Consider the following 23,386-nt stretch of genomic DNA (forward strand, 5'->3'; position numbering starts at 1 on the left):
CAGGTACAAACCCAAAATTGCATTTTGGGTTTAATAGGGTCTGATTAGTTATATACTTTTATTTATTACATTGACTTTGTTTTTTATTGAGAGTTTGTCATCATGCCAAATGATTACTATGACCAGGTATAGTATTTCAGTTTAGATATGATTTTGTATTTATGTTCTCACATCCAACTTTGTGTTTAGGGCCTCTATTTTTTTGTGTAAGAAACATCTTGCAAATTTCAAATTCATATCTGATGAAAGTAGATTGTTTTACTAGCATCACTTTACAGAATTTGTTCAGGTCTGAACCGTAGGCCATGGAAAGAATGGTGCCTTTTTGGACAGACAGATGTGTACATAAATTATCTTTCTCACATTAAGTGAGGTGGCACATATGTAGGTGAGATCTTTATCCAAATACTAAAAGTCTTTCTTTACCTGTTTTTGTTTACCTAATCATATATAAAGGGTGTGAAGTGTTAAGAGCTCCTTTCCCTTGCTTTCATTTCTGTCCCTCCATCTCACTGTTGGTGTTTTTGTTTTTCTTATATGTTGAACTTCATGTTTTTAGAAAGTTTTACTGGTTGACAGAGTTGGCTGCTTAGTTTTACCTTTCATGTTTCAGCTTGTTTTCCAAGATTTTTAGTATATTCTCCTTTGCATATGAAGATTCTACAACTAACTTCTTTTTTCCCCCAATTATTACCATTGGATTTATACTAAAATGGTATTACTTCAGGAACAAGCATTTATGGGTAGCTGACTAAAATTAAAGGTATAACCTTTTCAAGCCAAGCAATGTAGACTTGCTCTTATATTTTTAAACATACTTAAAAATTTCATAGCATTAAAATTTTAAATATGAATTTTGACTAGTATTTTAGTAAATGTAATTTCAGCGTTTTTTTTTTTGATAATCCATTATTCAAATGATTATAAAGTTGATACAATGATTAAAAATACCCTCAGTGGGAATATGAATCATATTTTTCAATATTAGAAGAAGCCAATTATCTTAAAATCATTAATATGATTCTTACTAATGTAGTAGTAAATGCTAATATGTGTGCCTTCATATTTTAAAATAGACATATATTTCTAGTTTTATATTCTTATCCAGGATTAAAATACAGCAGTTAGGCAAAACTATTTTTGCCAGTTGGAAAAAAAAGAAAAAAGCAAGTCATTTCTAAATGATTTCCTGGCTTAGATATAAAATAAAGAGACTGGATTTTATTATATTAGAGCCAAATATAAAATGAATCAGTCTAGCACACACTTGTTTGGAGCTTTTCTGCATTTAAAATGGTTGGAATTAGCAGTGCTTTCATTGAAAGGTAAATTTTATTGTTAGAAGTAAATTTTTAAAAAAATTTTTTAAAGATTTATGTATGTATTTATTTATTTATTTATTTATTTATTTATTTATTTATGATAGACATAGAGAGAGAGGCAGAGACACAGGAGGAGGGAGAAGCAGGCTCCATGCCAGGAGCCTGACGTGGGACTCGATCCCGGGACTCCAGGATCGCGCCCTGGGCCAAAGGCAGGCGCCAAACCGCTGAGCCACCCAGGGATCCCTGTTAGAAGTAAATTGTAAAGATTTATTGTTTTAGTTTAAATTAGTAGGAAAATGAAAACCCATTTGTTGGGGACACATTTTTCTATTAGGACTTTTTTTTTCTTAGTACCGTATGTGTGTAGTAGTTTTTGACTTAGCGCGTGGTTGCATCTAAAAGATCAGTACAGTTGGAAATATTGGAATCTTTTTTTTTTTGTGCATTTTCCTAATATTGAGTGAATTCGCGCTAAATATTATTAGGCCTTTGTTCTCAAACTGTTGACACATACTTTGTCATCTTCTGTGTCTTACCTGTTTGAGTGTCTTTTTTTCTGTAAAAGTTAATGGCCTTACAGAGCAGCCAAAACCTAGTGTTTTAGATAGTTGTCTCTGGTAAAATGATAAAAAAGCATGGCTTTTATAATGGAATAAATTACAGAAGTAACATAAACCTAACACTGAATGTGAAGATCAGAGCATAAAAGATACTCCTATGTACTTTATAGTAATGCTGGATCAGTGTTAAAATTTTAACTTTTCTGATTTTTTAATATATTTTATTATGATTTTGCTGTAGAAAATGAGAGTAAGCATTTGGCTTAGTTTAGGTATATAATGCTGACAAGTATGTCTAATGCACGTTGAACTGACGATCTTTCTGAAAGTTCTGTAAGTTACAACCATATTTGATTTGTCATTGGGAGTCAGTCGAACAAAAACCAGAGGGGGTGGGGTGGGGTGTGCGTGCGTGTGTGTGTGTGTGTGTGTGTGTGTGTTTGTGTGTATTTTAACAGCAGCAGAGTTCTGAAACAGGAAATCAGCCTTATCGTATTCATCCAGAGATCTAGGAAGAAGGTAATTGTTTCTTATGCTCGTTAAAACCAGTTAGTTGGGCAACTTAAATTTTTAGAGGTTCACAGATGTAGGTCTGAACAGTTGTAGATGCATTATTTCATAAGAGCTCCGAAGAAAATTTGATTAAGTTTGTTGAGGGGAATAATCTCTCAGCTGATATATGAAAAATATTGTACTTTGGATTTTAGAGTATTGCTAGCATTATCAGTGACCTGATAAGGTACTTTTATGTGGTTCTAATTTGCTTAAATTTAAATCAAGTTCAGAAGGCCTTGATTGTTCCTTTAAAAAGTATTTGTTTAAAACTGCGTAATCTTCCATTTAAACAATAGAAAAAAAGTTAATTCTATGTCAGGTGTTTCTTATTGGAAATTATCTTTCCCTTTTTGTTAATGTATGTATACTCATAATTACATACTTAGGTATTTGTTCACGATTTAATTTTTATCTGTCCGTGGGTAGTCGTCATTTTTAAAGCTGGATAGTTAATATTTCATCGAGCTAGATACCATGCTTTGCTTACTGTACTGTGTTAGGAGTATTTCCCTTTTCTTCCTTTATAAACAGCACTGGTTGTGACTATCTTTGAATAGTTTACTTTGTTATTCTTAGAGTACATTATTAGAGTGGAGTTTTTGGAATAAAAAGTAAAACAGTTTCATAGCTCTTTGATACAGATTGCAGATTTCTTGCCAAATTAACCAATTTATAGTATTGCTACTAAGTAGAAGAATTACTAGCAATTCTTGATGTTACCTTTGAAGAATGTGATATTTTCCTTTAGAAAATGAGATCTAAGGGTACCTGGCTTGGCTGGGTTGGTAGAGCATGGGACCCTTAAACTCAGGGTCGTGAGTTCAGGCCCCACACTGGGCATGGAGCCTAAGTTTAAAAATAAATAAATAAATAAAAAATAAATTTAAAAAGAAGACGACGTCTAGGAAGTGAGATCTAAAACTTCATTTTAAAGCAAAAATATGGGTAAACTTTTCTGTCAAGGCAAGTTGGTATAATGTAACAATTTGAGAGAAAGTTGTGAGCTCCTAATTGTTTGGAGGAGTAGAAAGCTCCAGTAGAGCTCATAAATTATTTGGCAGTCAGTTTCCTTTCTGGTTTGGCACTGTGGGCAGTTAATTTAGAAGTGTTAAAAGGAACCTAAAATTTATGCTACCGTGAATTTAAGTGAATATATTGGAATTCTTTTCTAATTTGTTTATAAAAACATCATATTAAGTTGCTTTGTAAAGAGACATTTAAACTAAAATTAAATAACAGGGCATTTCTAGGTTGCATCTTTCATGCAACCTCAAATAATAACGTCTTATTACAATAGTAGAGCTCTTTGCAGTTTATGGAATTGAAGATAATGTCCAGATATCTCATATGATCCTTGAAACAACCAGTGAAGAAGTTAGAGCAGCTGTTAGGATCATTATTTTTGCAGAAAGAAGAAACAAAAATATTTGAGGCCCAGAGATTTAGTAACTTACCAGCAGTCCGTAGGCTTTTAAGTTGAAAGGGGAGAATGGAATTCTGGTCTTCTATATTAAATGACATTACGCATTACATATTTTAGTGCAAGGCCTGACACCTAGGAAATATTTAAATATTCCTGTGTCCTGTCGTGTTTCTGACCATTCTTCTTTATTCTTAAAATCCCCATTTTTCAAGCATTCTTTCTGTTAATATATCCGTAGTTCAAGTTTTGGCACCCATTTCATTTTAGAAAATAAGATTTTAGGCTTTATTAATTTGCTCTTTACAGGAATGATTATATGCTTTATATGTTAGGACAAATTGTTCTCAAATAATGAGCAATTAGCACCTCATCAACTGGAAAATTCAGGGAACTCCTATTTCTGCTTTCCTACCAATATGAATCTTTAATTTAGAAACCAGATACAAACATTTTACACATTTAATAGGGAAAAATAAAATCTAGTAAGAAATATAAAATGTTTCATTAGATGAGACTCCGACAGAAGTCTGTGAGTGTGGCAATTATTTAAAGCATAATTTGATTAGTAAAGACACTATGGATATAGCTGTGACATGCATGGAAACTATTTGTTAAATTTAAACTTCTTAAAAATTTTCGGGAAAAAAAATGTAGACCTGATGTAGCTTATGAATCAGTGGCTGAATTATTTTTCCTCTCACCTGATCCTTGAGTATCTGTTGGTTGATAGCCCTGACAGAAAGCAGGGGAAAACCTCCAGAAATTCCTGGAAAATAGAATTAAATGGTGAAGTCCTGGTATTTGCTAACTTGCTTTTCATTTTCCGTGTCTTCCTTCATTGGTCTGACTTTATTCCTTCACTCCTGCTGCCGGATAAGCTCAGTGTTCATTCCTCTCGTGAGCCAGGTGACTTCAGATTGGCTTTTGATGCTTTTTGGTCACTACCTCTGTAAATCTGTATGTCCCTTTCTATTTGCCATTCATGCTCCATGTATGTTATGGCTTCATATTGTTAACTTCCAGCTAACTAGAGTTTAAAGAATCTCTTTATTTGATCTGTGGATATAATTTTTCTTAAAAATCATGGCAAGAAAAAAGTGTTACTGATTTGAATACTAGTACTGTATACTGGTATCGTAGTGTAGAAGTTGTTTGGGGATAAGTATGTATATTATATTGAGTAGTACTACAAAGAAACTTCAGAGCTGCTTTATTTTCCATAATTAAAAATTCAGTCTATATTCAGAAACACATTTCTAAAATAAGGCTTAACAAGCTATTTTTTGTTATCCTCTGTTTGAAAATTCTAGTTAAATTTGTAACATAAACCACGTTAATTTAGGTTCAAGTAAAATTTTAAGACAAGGTAGATATGAATTCTCAGCTCACATGTTTTTTTCTAAAGGTATTTTGTTAATTAGATGTAACTTAGAATATACTTTCTAGCGTTTTAAGTCATGATTGGATGCTTAGAATAGCCAGTAGAAATTTATTTATCTCCTATAGTAGCCACATTATTTTATAATATGTCAGTTATATTATTGGTGAAATTGACTTCTCTGGACTGGCTTTAGAACTTAATTACCATTTTTTTTTCTTTCAGTCTACAGTATTCTGTGGTGTGAGATGGGATTGTTGTAGCACTTAAATCAAGACTGTTTGTCCAACATGATATGTACGATTATCAAAACTCATCAGTGAATCACTTAAGATCTTGTATGTAAATTTTGCCTTAATTAAAACAAATTGGACATGTTTGCTCCAAGGGGAGGCGAAAGAAGGCTGTCTGCTGTTACGTCATGTATCTCATCTCCAGATCTCCTGTAGCAATGGTGGCCATCCACCTTAGGCATGACAAGAAGTACCACATGTGCACATACATGCATTTCTTTTACCTCTCCACTTATTGCATGTAGCCACTGATAATGTGGGGAAAGAAGACCTTTTTTTTCCTTTGGGAAATTTGGGAATATTTTACATTTGTTCTTAATTTAAATACTTAAAAGGCAGGTTGCTAGAGTTAAGATTTCACACAGTTAAGGTTTCTGTTAGGCTTTGATGCTCTTTAGAAGGATTAGGTTGGTTACTCAATAGTAAGTCAGTGTCATTGGAAAAAAAAAAAAACCCAAATAGTTATGGTAAGCCCTTACAGTCTGGGTCTGTACCATTTGTTCAATTGATGGACAGCTGTCACTATGTTCTAGTTGTTTTCCATATATTGATGCGTTTAATCCTTACAAACAACCCTGTGTGGTAAGTACTTTGAGCCGTCCCATCTTACACAGAGAACTGAAGACAGGTAAACTTGGAAAAGATTTTTTAATACATGAAGCTGGAGGTCAAGTCCAGGCAGCTTGGCTCTAGAGCGTATGTTCTTAACCACGGTGCCACATTGCCTGCAAGTAGATCACTAGATGGTAAAAATATTTGGCTTCCTTCAGTGACCTAGTTATTCTAATTTTTTATGCTCAACATTTATAAGTTATTAGAGGAGAATTTCATATGAAGCCCTCTACTTGTTATTCAAAAGTATATCCAGTAAGTGCAGGTTAAGGCTATTCTGTATTAGAAATCTTGTATATATATATTTTTTTCTCAGTCATTTTTATTTGGTTTACATTGTCTAAAAAAAGCATATCAGAAATTTTTAACATTGGGAAGCAAAAAAATCATATATTAGGTGTTTATTGGTATAATTCTTGGCATAACGAATATTTGTCTCAAAATTCAGTGCTTATTAATTGCTGACATCAGTTCTGGAAAAGCCAGTGGAGTTTTGTATTGTCTTTTAGAAGTTTTTAAGTTTTTTTTATTTTTTATTTTTTTATTTATGATAGTCACAGAGAGAGAGAGAGAGAGAGGCAGAGACACAGGCAGAGGGAGAAGCAGGCTCCATGCACCGGGAGCCTGACGTGGGATTCGATCCCGGGTTTCCAGGATCGCGCCCTGGGCCAAAGGCAGGCGCCAAACCGCTGCGTCACCCAGGGATCCCCAAGAAGTTTTTAAGTTTTAACATCTGATTAGTAGATTCACTTTCATTTGAACCTGCTTCCTCTGAAAATTTTTATATTTTTATTATTGATTTGGAAATAAAAGAGACCTTCATCTCCTTTTATGAGGCAGCATGGTATAACAAGCCTGGGCTTTGGGTTATGTACCTAACTGGTTTGAATCATAGCTCAGTACTAAGTTCCTCAGCACTGAGGAACTTAGTGCAAATTACCCAGTCTTTTTCATCCTCAGTTTTGTCATTCATGAAATGGAAGTATCAACTCTGTAGGATCTTTAAGATTAAATGGGAATGTATTTCTTGTACAGTGGCACATGCTCTCTGTGTCCTTCTAACTTATGATGGATGCTAAAGTCTTGGGTAAAAGCTCAAACTATGAATAAGGAAGGTGAGAGAGCCTCTGTGAAAATGAAATCTTAAAAAGACCAAATGCCTAGGTTCTGTGTAAAGGAAGGATTGGATTATTGCTCTGTAAGAGACCCCCCAGGCTGATTGTGGCCTTTGGCTCTTTATCTGTCTGGTTAAATCACAGTCCCTGCCACAGCATCCTTAAAACTAGACCCAGTTTTCAGTCCTGCATTCTGCATACAGCCTTGTGTGTGTGTCGCGCTAGACTGCTTGTGTGTTCCAGATGTTGTATGTATTTCCGTATCCCTCTTCTGTCCTCTGCCTGGAATGTTCTAACTGCTCTTGTTCGTTCTCCTGTCCTGCTGATGTCTGACTGACTTCTTAAGAATTATCTAACATCACCCACTTTGTGAAGCTTTATCTGTGCCCCTGCAGGATTCATCCCTCTCTCTTTGTCTCTTAAAATGTCTTGGTCTTATATTCAGGAGAGCCTGTGGCACCGTTGCACCTCCATGTGTCTGCCTCTCCTGATAGAGTAGGAACTCTTCCAGTGCAGTAGTCTTTGCTTACTTAGGCTTCTACCCTCAGTGCCCCTTGCACAGAATGCTTGCTCTGTGTCTGACTAATTGAGTGGAAGAGGGGGCCAAGTGAGTTTAATGAGTGTGTAACATAACATCCCTTTTTATGTATAGTTATAGGCCTATGGTTTTTTAAAGTAAGTTAACTAAGTCTTTTGCAACCTCATTTACTTTATTAGTTAGCATTCATAGTGCTAACTAATAGTTACATTTGAGTTTAGTCCCAGTTAAAATGACTGCATTTCCAGGGGCTTTGTACTACTGTGCTTTTTTCTCCAAGGCTAAAATCCTACTAGCATCTTCACTGAAATGAAGGATTCAGTTGGAAAGTTTGTTAGTAGCAGTAATTGTTATTTCTTTGAATAAAAAATTTCTCTGTTGTATTGCTCAGAAAAAAAACTTGGGTGACTTCAGTTTATATTCTTGACTGACATGTATTCATAGTTTCTTAGGTATGAATTCTGGATTGGTGGCAGCTGCTTTGGGTTTACTGTTGCCTCATTTTTTTCCTGAGTGTTATTTCTCATTTTCTATATGTTGGTGCTCCCAAGACAGAGTTACAAGGTAAAGATTATTCACTTTCAGGAATTAATACTGCTACAGGCTTAATTTGAACCTCCAATTTCTTTTTTTTTTCTCATGAATGGACATACTACCTAAAACATTTTGGTAATTGAACATAGGTCTTTGAGCTACATTTTTAGGTGGAACTACTTTCTCATGTGAGAATAATAGATGACAACTATTATTTGTAATGTTAAAAATGATAATCCTAAGAGTTTTAGAGCCTTTATAGTAAAAGAACCCTTTGAGGTTGGGGGTGAATTTATGTACTCTTAAAGTGACAAAAATTAGATGGTCTTTTATCATTATATGTGTGTTTGTGTGTATGTGTATATACATATATGCATTTTGATAGAAATTCATTTTTTTAAACTATATACAGAGCTGAATTTAAGTCATGAGGGACAAGACAATATTTTGTTATGACAGTAAATAGACTTGTAGATAATTATAAAACAATTCAAAAAATGTTTTAGAAATAGTGCAGGTGCATTGTATCAGCAACAGAAAATAGAAGACAAAAATGAGAAAAAATATATATTTCCACCACCTATAGATGATTAGTTGTGATCTTTTCATCTACATGTTTATATGGATATATATGCATTATTATGCCAGTGTGGCATAATGCTGTATATTCTCTCTTGAAACCTTTTTTTTTTTTTGTTAGTAATGTCTGCTTTTCCATGTCAGTAAAATTTCATCTCACCTAATGCCCAGATCATATTCAAATTTCTCTGGTTGGCTCAAAAATGTTCTTTATGGCCGGTTTGTCCAGAGCAATATCCAGAATAGTACTGTACCTATGAACTTGGCTCTTAGAACGCTTAAGTCTTTTTATTTTTTGAAGATTTTATTATTTATTCATGAGAGACCCAGAGAGAGAGAGAGACAGACAGACAGACAGAGACACAGGCAGAGGGAGAAGCAGAGAAGCAGGCTCCGTGATAGGGAGCCTGATATGGGGACTCAATCCCGGGACTCTGGGATCATGATCTGAGCCGAAGGCAGACGCTCAACCACTGAGCCACCTAGGCGTCCCATAGAATGCTTAAGTCTTTACATCAAGGATAGCTACCCTCCTTGCCTTTTTAAAAGACATTGGAGCAGAGACTGGGTCATGTGCTACAGATCTTTTGAATCTGTCCAGTTAATTCTCACATGTCATTTAGCTTGTTTTCTTTGTTTTATTTACTGTAAATTATTGTATTTATTGTAAATTAAAATTTATATCTAAATGCTTGGTGGATTCTCAGATTGAAGATACCTTAGTTATTATAGATGATGCTGTGTCCTTTGTATTGTATTTGTATTGTATTGTATTATAGGATCTCTGTGTAATTTTCTTGGTGATGGTGATGGACCCCTGAAATTGGGTGGTGGTGGTGGCCCTTTCTGCCTGCTGTTCAGTTGTATTTGTCTCCTTACATTAGTATTTTGTGCAGTGTTACTGTTTCTCTAAGAAAGTTCATCATCCAGTCACCTGTTGGTGTAGAACCAGTTGTTGATCCTTGCCTAAATCAGTAATTTTATTAGGGGTTGCAAAATACCATTTTTAAAGTTCTGTTCTTTTGTGTTTATTAACTGGCGTTTTTCTGTAAAGTAGATCTTTACGGCTATTTGGTTGCCCTGAAATACAGAACCTACAGGAAAAGTAGCATCGGGATCCCTGGGTGGCGCAGCGGTTTGGCGCCTGCCTTTGGCCCAGGGCGCGATCCTGGAGACCCGGGATTGAATCCCACATCGGGCTCCTGGTGCATGGAGCCTGCTTCTCCCTCTGCCTGTGTCTCTGCCTCTCTCTCTCTCTGTGACTATCATAAATAAATAAAAATTAAAAAAAAAAAAAAAAAGAAAAGTAGCATCAATACTTAATCTCCCCCTTTACCTACTTTCAAAGTAAAGAAAGAACTGTTAAAATAGCCACTTCAAAAGGGTGATAAATGAAAAAGATTTAGTTCTTTTTTTCTTCTGAGTATCCTTATAGACTCAATGGTTTTAATTTTATTTAGGGTATTTTAATTTACTACCATTTAAATTTTTTCTTTGATACTCAGATTGTTACAATGCAAGGCCCTGGGATGTCTTCTTGTTAGCTCCAAATCTGTCTGATAGACACCATTACTCTCTGAATACCTTCCTTGTCTTCTGGCACAGAAAGATCTTCCTGTATCTTCCTGCCCCAGACCTGGCATCAGTTATTCCAAGGAGTTTAGTATCTTTTAGTATATTATATATTAGAGATGAAATCTGCATTCAGGGATTGTTTACTGCTAGGATTGATATGCTTTTAGGCCACGTCAGTGAAAACACCTAGAGAACATAAATTCTTACAAACATGAGTTCATGATGATGTTTTAGTGTTTTTACTTGATTTCTTGATTTTATAATGGTCTCTCTTTTATACCTGTAATCATGAATCTTAAAATTATTAGCATAATTAGCAGTTTTTTTCTACAATATAGAAAAAAGCTTGAGGATATCAACACTGAAATAGTAAAAACAAACTCTCAGAAGAAGTTTAAATTTTCTTTGTAGTTCTTTTTGTTCTTAGAGTGCTTCCTACCAAGAAGTACAGTAAACTTGCAATGTCCAAATAACTCCTGTAAGATAAGCCCTGTCTCCTGGTTATCAATTTGGTATTTAATCGGGTTTGTGGGATCCCTGGGTGGCGCAGCGGTTTGGCGCCTGCCTTTGGCCCAGGGCGTGATCTTGGAAACCCGGGATCGAATCCCACGTCGGGCTCCCGGTGCATGGAGCCTGCTTCTCCCTCTGCCTGTGTCTCTGCCTCTCTCTCTCTCTCTGTGTGTGACTATCATAAATAATAAATAAAAATTAAAAAAAAAATTTAATCGGGTTTGTTGCTGTTTTTAGTGTATGCTTCTCCCCTTTGCCTCTCCTTCCCTGTGAAGTAATCATCTTTATTTGTTTCTCAGTTATCATCTGTGTGTGTGTGTCTGCACATGCACGTGTATGTTGAGAAGTTCAAATTCAAGCAACTATATGTGTAAGAGTTCTTCATTTTATACCAAAGGAACATTTTTTTTTTTTTTTTTAATACAGAACTTAGCGTACTGTATATGCTGTTCTGTGTGGCTTTTTTTTTTTTTTCCCTTAAAATATTTTTAGGTCTATCCAATCAGTGTGTGGTAAAACTATAGATAAAACCTTTTAAAAAATAATACTAAAATAAAGGCCTTCGGTAACTTGATAATTATTTTTGGATTGAAACTAATACTGAAATCAGCTCAATAATGTGAATGCAGCAGGAAGTGAAAAAATAAGATCTAGAAAAAGGCACTGGATTTAGTGAATTTTGGATTGTATTTGAAGAACGAGTGGGGGGTCCAGGAGTAGACAGGTGGAGAACTTCAGGGATGGTGTTGATAGGAGGCTTGAGGCAGATTAGCTTGGCTATTTGGGAAGGTCTGTGTTCCCAAAATCATGAGATTAGAAAGAGGGATGATGGCACTCAAGAGGAAATGAGAGCTGCTACGATCGACAAAATGCATAGGAATGTAGATTTGGTGATAGTTTCTTTTTAGTTAGTTTGATACAGATTCTTCTGGAGCACAGAAGTTTGTTTTTATGCCAACTGTAGTGTGTAACATAAATGAATAGAACGGCTTGCTAAGTGTTGACTACCTTGATAGTAAATGATGGTAAGTTTCTACCTTAGTTCAGTATTAGACACAAATACCAAGAACTTGGAGATCACTGTGGTTGTCTCAGCCTAATTGCATGGAATGGGAAATTGAAGCCTAAAAAGGTTTAGTTACATGTCCAAATTATACAACTGGATGGAGGCATAGCCAGCTCTTAAATCTGGCTTCCTAATTCTTAATTGTACTTTTCTCTGTGCTGTGGTGCAGTATATAACTATGAAAAATGAGTAGTTGTGTAGCTATTTTTGTTTTTATTTTGATGCTTGGTTTGTGTCCCAACGTGACTTCAGTTCTGTGATTTATAAGCTCTGTGGTTTTGTTTTTCAGGTACCCATGTCTAAGCATTGGAAGTTGCTTTTTTCCTTGAAGGTGTTTTTAATGTACTAGGTAGAGGGATTTGAAAATTATTTTGCCTTATGATTATTTTGAGGATCTTTTTTTGGAATTATGTACTCCCCTGTGTTTCTTAATTACATATGGTGGTTTATAAATACCTTGGACAACCATTTAATTTTTAAAATCAACTAATGTTTTACCACATGTATGTGTTAGTTTGCATTGTTGTATATTTCAGATATTTCCTTAACTTAAATACTCAGATATTTATCCCAACATTATTGCTATGGGGTTTCCTGCAGAAAGACTTGAAGGCGTATACAGGAACAATATTGATGATGTAGTAAGGTAAGAACTCTTATTTTCTGTTTCAAATATTGATGTATTTATGCTGTATTTTCATTTAGAGAAGATTTCTAAATCGTGGAAAATGACGTACTCTGAGATGTAAACTCTATTTTTATTATGTTGGTGCTCTGTAACTGCTTTCTGTTTGTTTAATGGACCTCGGTGGGATACAACCTATTTTATAAGAACCTTTGACATGATCAGGTGTATGTGATACGGTTTCGTGGACTCCTTTCAATGCTTCTTATCAAGTTAATTTTAATTCCTGGATTCCATTGCACTATGATTTTTGTCTTTTATTTCAGAATTGGGGATTAGGTTTAGAATCCTTGAGTGGATTCATTCACTTAAATTTATTCATTCTAAGGTAGAGATAACTGATACCATCTATTTTTTACATGGAACAGTTTGTAATGAGCCATAAGTATACCGTGCATTTGAAGAAGTATTTTGTACAGAGGATCTGGACAGGAATTGCTGGACAAATGAAAGCCTAATTTTGTCTCTTTTATAAACTTGGGTAACTTTCTGAGTATAATTATTATTTGATTCAAAACAGTATTTTTCAAGGCTAATTTAAATAATATAATACATTTATAACCTGAGTACATGATATATTTTATGAGAGAAGGAATTTGTATCTGTTGTGCAGTCTTAATATATTTTCTCACTCCAAAGCAAAAATATATATGCATGAAAAATTAACTGTAAATGTCAGCAGAAAATTTAATGGGTTTTTAAAGTTTATATTTTTGGAGTATATCCTTTATCCTCTTTCAGAAATCTCTTTCTTGGAGACTTTTAATTTAAATATTTGGGGAGAATTAATGTTTTCATAATGGGAGAGCACTTTGCAAAGCATTATGCAGATGTAGAATCCTTTTATAATAGTTGTCTAAGCATATGAGGCTAGCTATATTCTTATATGAGCTAGCCATAAGTTGTTTTCCTAAGTGGTTAATTTTTTAGGAGTTTGCCTTGAACTGATGTATATATTTGCATTTTGCAGTATTGTGTCCAGTTGGACTGTTTTAGTGTTTATATTCTGTTCAGAATTATTAAATGTCAGTATCTACAAAAACTACAGAAAAACCCAAACTACTACTTTCTTTGTAGTTTCTGTTACAATGATAGGTACATGGGTCTGTCAGAAGTACTATTTAAGAGTGTAAAAATAGGAAAATAAATGTATCTTCTCATGGTTGGGCAGGACACAGTTGGAAGGATGGGTAACATCACAGATCCATGATACAGCTTCGTCAGTGGTGATACACATCTACAGAAAATGCAGTAGGGGATGGAAAACAGAATGAGGGGCATAAATTTTGAATCGAGGGTGATGGGAGAATCTGGAAAATGAGCAGTGCAGTCACTGCACATGTATTCTCTGCTGTGGCGCAGGAGTGTTTAATCAGGCCTCCTTATGACTTAGATGAAATATTTTGTAGGTTGATCTCTTTTATATTACTACTGTATAATTCTGTATTCAACCGAGTACTAATTCAACCAAATCAGATTAGTACTCGTAAGGAAAGAAGAGTATGAATACTGTGGGTAGAGGACAGGTTTTCTAGTCACTGCAAGGGCATCCTTGTGCTAAGTTAACCTGGGGGCTGGTCGTGCTTTGCCTGCTCTTTGCTCTCTTATGACAGTGAAAAGTCACTGAAAGTGATTGATTGTCTTTTCGGTTATTAATAAGTTTGGTTTCTGGATCTACACATTTCATTTTCAGACCTTAGACTATAATAATCTCACCAAGAAAATACTGTGCTGGGAAGTGTTTTGATCTGTCATCTTCTGATTTGGTATCTCCCACCTTTGTGCCTCTGAATTAAGATTCACGCATTTAATTTGCTATCAATAACCAGGGTTGAAGTTTATTCTGTCTGCTTTAGTGTGTCTAGTTTATTTTAGCTAGCTTTTGATTTTTTTCAAATGTTACTCCTTAAAAAAGGTTTGTGAATATGGTTTGTTATTTAGCTAATAGTTATTGTTATTTGACCAATTGATCTTGTGACCCTTACGGTAATGGCAATGGCAGTAGCATGTAAATAATGAAGAATTATAAGAGTGTAATAGCTGTGATATACTTAGTTTGTCTTGCCCTCCCCCATTTTTTGACTGGGGGGATTTATGGCTAGTGAGGTTGGCTTCACTTGCCATTTCGCTTCTATTTCGCTTCTATTACAAGAAAAAGGATGAACAGTGACCACAAAGGTAGCTCTAGCTTTTTCCCTATGAAGTAAAATAAAATAAATAACCTTCAGGTAATTTTCCTGTGAGGATTAACCTCTCCAAGGGACTTAGGTACTACTGTCTCTAGTACCTAAATGATTGATTTCCTTGATCGGTTCCCACAATATTGGACACAGTAGTAATAATCAGTAGTGATTCCTTTTTGGTTCAAAGATGATAACATCTCAATGAAAAAATGTTTCTTTATTTCCTTACCAGTTTTCTCTTAACAAAGGTATTTCCATTGGGATTTTCCTTAGCCCTACCTATTGGGATGTCTTTATTTATTTATTTATTTATTTATTTATTTATTTATTTATTTATTTTTAAAGATTTTATTTATTTATTCATGAGAGATAGAGAGAGAGGCAGAGACACAGGCAGAGGGAGAAGCAGGCTCCATGCAGGGAGCCTGACGTGGGACTCGGTCTTCAGGATCACGCCCTGGGCCAAAGGCGGTGCTAAACCACTGAGCCACTGGGCTGCCCCCTATTGGGATAGCTAAAGAATATTTAAAATTACCTTTCCTTCTGTAAATCCTTGTTTTTTCTATGATTTTCCCCCCAGACAAGAAATGCTGTGCCAGGTTCAGATTTTGTTAGTGTTGTATGTCTTTGAGTAAAAGAAACTGAAAGTGCATATGCCTTTATGCTTAAATTATGCAGTACTCAACTCTTTTGGGATATGGATTGTTATGGCAGCGTGAAGTTTTATACTTGAGGTACTCAGGTGACAAATATTTAACCTCTCTTTTTGAGGTTACCTCCTAGGATCAGGAATTAATGTAAATAAACAAAAAGTGGGGGAGAAGTGAACTAAGCTGAAATTTTTTACTATCTAAACTGTAAATGTTTTGTTTAATAATCAGAATTGACAGGGCAGGACAAGGACAAGGACATCTCAACAAGGGAAGTTGAAGAGCTAACTGTTCCCAGATTGTTTTTCTTCTTTTCCTCTTATACCCACCTTCTCTCCCCCTCCTTTACTGCCACTGAGCTCTTGCTCTGACTAGCTGGTAATTTGAAACAATGTTTTATTCAGGTAATTGATTATTCTTGGATATGTGTGGTAATCTTATTCCTGGGGCTAATATTGAAGTTACCCTAATTTATATGTTATCGGGTATAAATCAAAGCAGTCTTTAACAAAACGACGCATTATGTGTTTAACAGACAGATATAGCTTAAGAACTCTTTGGTAGTTAATAAATCAGACAGATGTAGGTTTCATAGAAGTGAACTGGCTTTCTTACTGCAGAACCTTTAATACACTGCTGTGTCTTGTGAATCTCTCAAGAGTGAAATTCGAATATGCTGCTTTCCTGTTCCTTTTTTTTTTTCTTTCTCTCCCTCACCCCTTCTCTGTTTTCTTTTCTTTTGTACTGTATTGAATAGCATTTCTCTAAACAGTGTTCCTTGCAATTTGGGAAATGTTGAAAATGAAAAAAGGTGGATATAACAGTATTTCTTTCCCCCTACTCTGCAATCAGTAGCACACAGTTTACTTCCCCTTTTATTGGAAAGATTTGAGATTTGGGTAGATTGCCCTATTTATTGTGAGGAAATGCTTAGAGCTTAGTCTTCTGATATATTGTGATTTTTTTTTTTAAAGGACTTAATCCATCATCTTCTTTACTATTAGCTTTTTTATTCATATATTTATCTTCCAACTTCCTGTTTTACATATTTTCTTCTTGAAAAAACTTCAGATAATCTTCTCTTAATTATATGTTGATCTCTCAATCAACTTTATTTAACGTGTTGGTTTTTGATACAAAAGGAAAAGTGTTTGTCTTCCCAACATTGCCATTATTGGCTACTCAGTTCAAAGAATTAAAAAGCGAGTATATAGAGGAAAATTTCACAGTAATTTACAGGAAAAAGTATCAATTCCAGTCTCCCTTTTCAACAACTTTTGACTTCTTCCTTCATATTGCCTTTCTGTTTCCTTCCTTTTTTTCTCTTTATTGAGGTGAAAAGTATATAACATAAGATTAATCATTTTAAAGTGAACAGTTCAGTGACATTTTGTATCTTCAGTGTTTTGTAGCTATCAGTTTTCTCAAGTTCCAAAACATTTTTATCACCCCCAAAGAAACCCTATACCCATTGGCTGCCTCCCACTTCTATTAGTTCTATTACAAATAGCAGAACCTTAATGGATTGGACAGTGTTTATAGTATCTATACCAATCCAGTTTTTGAAATTTTAATAATAGGTAGGTAACATTGTACTTTATTCACATGCATGTGCTGCTGTTGCAAAAGCAGTTTACATATTTCATTGTATTAAAAATCTCTACTGTACACCTGTCCCCATTTCATATATGGTTTATTTTTTATTTTTTTAAAATTTTTATTTATTTATGATAGTCACACACAGAGAGAGAGAGAGAGAGAGAGAGAGAGAGAGAGAGGCAGAGGGAGAAGCAGGCTCCTTGCACCGGGAGCCCGACGTGGGATTCGATCCCGGGTCTCCAGGATCGCGCCCTGGGCTAAAGGCAGGCGCCAAACCGCTGCGCCACCCAGGGATCCCTCATATATGGTTTAAAAGAGATTACCTTCCCCAAGTGCTGCAGTTGATAATAGTGAGCTAAGGGTCACATCCAGTCTGTCATTTTCCCAAGCTGATTTTCTTAGTAGCCATATCTATTAGAAGATGAAATGTACCATATACATGTATATGCCAGAGGTAGATGCTATATTTAGGCATATGCCAGAAAATTTATTTAAGATTTGAGTTTCCAGATTGAAAAGAGATATATAGTGCCAAGTGTGATGAATGAAAACAGGCCAGTGCCAGGCAGTTATGACATTTTTTTAGGAACACCAGAAATAATGAGAATGTCTCAAAAGCTTGCAGGATCATTTAAGAAGGATTAGAAATATAAATGACATCTAACTTCTCAGCACCTAAGAGTTAAAGATGGAAGATGGAGGAGCAGTGCTGTACGAGTTCTCTGTTCAGCTTAGAGTTCTGCATCCAGCCAAACCATCAGTCAAGTGCAAAAGTAGGAGAGAAAGACATGCAAGAACAACCAAAAAATATGTACCCATGCAGCATTTCTTTGGAAAGCACTATAGAGTGCACCCTAACAAAATGAGAGAATAAACCAAGAAAGAAAAGAGAAGGGGCTTTGGTAAACAGTGGATCCAACTCAGAAGCAACAAAGAAAAGTCGAGAGATGACAACTGTGTTATAAGCTGAAGAGCAAGCAATTCTGATGGGAGCAGTAGGAAAGAGGGCTTCAGGAAAAAAAATAAAAAATTGAACTGATAGATGGATATTGAAATGTTTGGGGAAATAGATTCTTTGAAAAATAGGTGAATTAGAATAGGAAGCAAATAACTAATATCTGTTGGATGGCCTAACCCAGAATCGTCGTATTGCCATTTAAGGTTAGGAATAAGAGAAGTAAAAAGTGGGGGTGGTACTGGTTTTGTAGGCTTCATCTACTGTGGCGGAAGCTATGCAGGTAATTGATAAATCTTCAAGAAGTAGTGTTGTATGTATAACATAGAAATGCTGAATTAAATCCAGGAAAAAAATAAATGAGTAGTTGATGATGGGGGAAGAAGTGAGGATATTGGTTTGAGGATGAATAGAGCTAGAAGTGAATAATATTTTTTATTGTGGTAAAATTATATATATAGGTTATATGTATACATACAAAATATATACTATAAAATTCTCCCCCCCCTTTTTTTAGACATGGGGCAGAGAGACAGACAAAGGGTGGGGGTGTCTTAAGCAGGCTCCATGCCCAGTGTGAAGCCTGATGCAGGACTTGATCTAATGACCCTGAGAAGATCATGACTTCAGCTGAAGTCAACTGAGCTCCTAAAATTTACCATTTTAACCTCCCCCCCCCCCCAAGATTTTATTTATTTATTCATGAGAGACACAGGCAGAGGGAGAAGCAGGCTCCTTGCAGGGAGCCCGATGTGGGACTCGATCTCAGGACCCCGGGGTCATGCCCTGGGCTGAAGGCAGACACTCAATCACTGAGCCACCCAGGTGTCCCCATTTTAACCATTTCTAAATGTGTACTTCAGTGGTGTTGGGTACATTTGCATTGCACAGCTGTCATCACTGTCACATCTAAAACGTTTTTTTCTCCTACCACACTGAAATGTTGTAGTAACTCTCCATTCTCCCTACTCTGAGCTCTTGGCAACCACACTGTTCTACTTTCTGTCTCTGTGCATGGAATTATTCTGAGTACCTTATATGAGTGGAGTCATGCAATATTTGTCTTTTTGTGACTGACTTAGCATAGCATGTGATTTCACTTAGCATTATGTATTCATGTTGTGGCCTCACAGGCCACATTTTCTTCCATTGTACATACATACCACATTCCGTTTATTCATCCAGGGAGAGACACTTGGGTTTCTTCTACTTTTGACTATTGTAAATAATGCTGGTATGACCATAGGTGTATCAGTATCTGTACAGGGCCCCACTTTCAGTTTGTTTGGTTACATACCCAGAAATGGGAATGGCTGGGTCAAATGATGATTCTGTGTTTTACTTTTTGAGGGACTGCCATATTGTTTCCCACAACAGCTGCATCATTTTTTATTCTCACCAGCAAGTACAAATGTTCCAATTTCTCCACATCCTCATCAACACTTGTTATTTTCTGGGCTTTTTTTTTTTTTCTTTCTTTCTTTCTTTCTTTTTTTTTTTAATAGAGCCATCCTAATAGGTATGAAGTGTATCTCATTGTGTGTCTCTCCCCCTCCCTGCCCCATCGTTATTTTAAACCAGTGTAACTTGGGGAAATCGCACACGTCAGCTATAGAAGCAGAGACCTGGGAAACTTACCCCTCCCTCCCTATGAGCCTTGGTAACTGACCTCTCCTGCAAAGCCCGTTCCCCCAAAACAAGAAGAAGAGGACGAAGCATAAAGAACCCTTATTTTCGCTAGAAACTTTCCAAGATCTTCCCTTCCCATTCTTTTTACTTCGGGAGTGTGATAGCTGATAATTGCTTCATTTGTTAGGAACCAGAACTCTGGGAAATCCATGTTAACCGCTTGGCCACTCTCATATACCCAGGCCCAGTGTTTTAAAAAAATGAAGAAATGCTAAAAGAGGATTTTAGAAACAGGTGTTTAAAATGTGCACATTGGACACATCAGTACTTTTAGCGTACACGCTTACAATGACTGTAATTATCTTGAGACAACTTCCAAAGTCTAAATTTGAGGCCTTACAGTCTCCCTTCTGAAAGGCCTATTTAAGCATCTAGTAGATTCAGTTTTACTTTTTTTTTTTTTTTATTCATGAGAGAGACACACAGAGAGAGGCAGAGACACAGGCAGAGGGAGAAGCAGGCTCCATGCAGGGAGCCCGATGTGGGACTCGAACCTGGGACTCCCTGAGCTAAAGGCAGATACTCAACCTAGCTGAGCCACTCAGGTGTCTTACATTTTTGACCACCTACTAGGAGACCTTCCATCCCTCCTTCCCTCTGTTCCTCTTTTGAGTCTAGACAAGTTTAGTGCAAGTTCCAGAGGAACCAAGAAAATGACCAGCGATTTTTTTGGTCTTTGGGGATTCTACTTTTGTAATATTTGCCACATAATCTTTTTTTTTTTTTTTTTAATTGAAATATAGTTGACACACGTTATATTGGTTTCAGGTTTATAATGTAGTGATTGGATAACTCTAGACATTGTGGACTACCATCTGTCACCATAGAACACTATTACAATACCGTTGACTATATTCCCTGTGCTGTACTTTTCATCCCCATGACAAAGCCTTTATCTCCTGCTCTCCTTCACCCATTTCGTCCATACTCCTACCTGCTTCCCTTTGTAGGGTCTATTTCTACTTTTTGTTTGTGTATTAATTGGTTTTGCTTATCAGATTCTACATTATAAGTGAAATCATATGGTATTTGTCTTTCTCTGACATCTCTGTGTCCATCCATGTTGCAAATGGCAAGATCTCATTTTTTATTTTAAATGGCTGAGTAATATTCCTGTGTGTGTGTGTGTGTATTATCTCCTCTTTATTGATCTGTCAGTGGACCCTTGGGCTGATTCCATAATTTGGATATTGTAAATAATGCTGCAGTAAACTGGGGGTGTGTGTATCATTTTGAATTAGTGTTTTCATTTTCTTTGGTTAGATACCTCGTAGTGGAATTAGTGAATCATAGGGCAGTTCTACTTTTAATTTTTTGAGGAACCTCCATACTATTTTCCACAGTCGCTGCACCAATTCACATTCTCACTGACAGTACATAAGGGATCCTTTTTTTCCCACATCCTTAATAACACTTGTTTCTTGTCTTTTGGATTCCAGACATTTTTGAGAGTTGTAAGGTGATACCTCAGTGTGGTTTTGATTTGCATTTCCATAATAATTGTTGATGTTGAACATCTTTTCATGTGCTTATTTGACCATTTGTGTATCTTTGGAGAAATGCCTAAGTTTTTTGTCCATTTATAAACTGAATGGTTTATGTTTTTATTGTTGAGTTTTGGGACTTTATATATTCTAGGTATTATATATTCTTTATATATTCTAGGTATTAATCCCAGATAATGTGATTTGCATATATTTTTCCCATTCTGTGGGTTACCTTTTTGCTTTGTTGATACTGTCCTTTGATGCACAAAATGTTTAAAAATTTGATGCAGTCCAGTTTAGCTGTTTTTTGTTGACTGCCTTTGGTGATACATCCAAGAAACCATTGCTAAACTGGTATTATAAAGCTTTTATATTTCCTTTTAAGAGTTTTGTAATGTTCAGTCTTTTTTGTTTAGATCATTATTAATCCCTGTTTAGTAATTTTTTTTTTTTTTTTTTTTTTTTTGGTGTAAGACAAGGGTTCAACCTAATGCTCTTACATGTGGATAGCTACTTTTCCCAGCACCATTTGTTAAAAAGACTGTCCTTGCCCCATGGAATGGTCTTGGAACACTTACCAAAAAATTATTTGGCCATATATACAAGAGTTTGTTTCTGGGCTCTCAATTCTAGTCCATTGCCAAATATGTCTGTCTTCATGCCAGTACCACACTTTATATCTTTATAGTAACTTTTTGAAATCAGGAATTGTAAGTTTTACAGCTTTGTTCTTCTATTTCAAGATTGTTGTGGCCATTGAGGGTTCTTTGAGAGAGCATATGAATTTTAGGATGGAATTTTCTTTTTCTGCAAAGAAAAAAAAGGTTTGGAAATTTTTGAATGACATTAATCTGTAGATTTTGTTGAGTGGTATTGAAGTCTTAACAGTATCAAGTCTTCCAATCCATGAATGTGGAATGTCTTTCCATTTATTTAGGTCTTTCATTTTTCCAACAGTGTTTTGTGGTTTTCTCTCTGTATCACCTTCTGATGAAGTTCATTTGTAGATCCTCTTTTTCAGCTAATCATAGATGGGATTTTCCTTTTTGGATTGTTCATTGTTAGTGCATAGAGATATAACCAATTTTTACATGTTAATTTTGTATGCTGCTGCTTAATTTTTGCTTAATTTGTTTATTCTAACCATTTTTTTGTGGAATCTTTAAGGTTTCATACATATAAGAACATGTCATCTGCAGAGACGATTTTATTTCTTCCTTTGCAATATGGATGCGTTTTTGGATAGAGGTGGCAAAAGTAGACTTCTTGTTTTGTTACTGACCTTGAAGGAAAGGTTTTGTCTTTTACTATCGCATATCATATTAACTATGGTGTGGAATTTTTTTTTTAAAGATTTTATTTATTCATGGAGACAGAGAGAGAGAGAGAGAGAGAGAGAGAGAGATACTGAGAGAGAGGCGGAGACACAGCCAGAGGGAGAAGCAAGCTCCATGCAGGGAGCCTGATGCAGGAACTGACGCTGGTTCTCCAGGATCACACCCTGGGCTGAAGGTGGTACTAAACCACTGAGCCACCGGGGCTGCTTGAATTTTTTTTTTTTTTTAAATAGACTTTAGTGTTTCGAGCCATTTCCCTTTCACAGCTACATTTGGTAGAAGGTACAAAAGTGTCCCGTATGCCCCCTGCCCTCACACCTGTAGTCTCCTTCGTTATGATTGCCCTCTGCTAGAGTGGTCTGTTTGTCATAATTGATGAACCTGTACTGACCACATCGTTATCATATAAAATTCATAATTTACATTAGGGATCACTCTTGGTTGTGTGTCGAATGGACTTGGACACATTTAATGACATGTGTCCACCATTACAGGAGCATACCCAGTAGTTTTACTGCTCTCACACTAGTCTGCATTCTGCCTATTTATACCCCCACCCCCACCCCAGCCTCTGGCAACTGCTGATGTTTTTACTATCTCTATCCTTTTGACTTTTCTAGAATGTCATATAGGTGAAATCCTATGCATACAAAACTCTAGTAACAGCAGTATGTGAAATAGCCACAGCGTGCAAGATGGTATGGCCATTTTGGAAGAGAGCTGGTGGTTTCTTACAAA

At 35.8% G+C, this 23,386-nt stretch overlaps 1 protein-coding gene across 4 annotated transcripts in view; it reads left to right on the top strand.

Moving 5' to 3' along the window:
• The window catches only part of PTEN (phosphatase and tensin homolog), an 88,551-nt gene that overhangs the window by 12,015 nt on the left and 53,150 nt on the right, over positions 1-23,386 (top strand). For 3 of the 4 annotated variants that reach the window (XM_026014797.2, XM_072723581.1, XM_026014799.2), the window contains exon 2: positions 12,625-12,709. The exons of the other annotated variant lie outside the window; for it this stretch is intronic. In XM_026014797.2, the coding sequence (XP_025870582.1) occupies positions 12,625-12,709 (85 nt within the window). The remainder of the gene's footprint in view (positions 1-12,624; positions 12,710-23,386) is intronic. 4 annotated transcript variants of the gene reach the window in all.

This window comes from Vulpes vulpes, chromosome 10 (genome assembly GCF_048418805.1).
Source record: "Vulpes vulpes isolate BD-2025 chromosome 10, VulVul3, whole genome shotgun sequence".
NCBI classification, from domain to species: Eukaryota; Metazoa; Chordata; class Mammalia; order Carnivora; family Canidae; genus Vulpes; species Vulpes vulpes.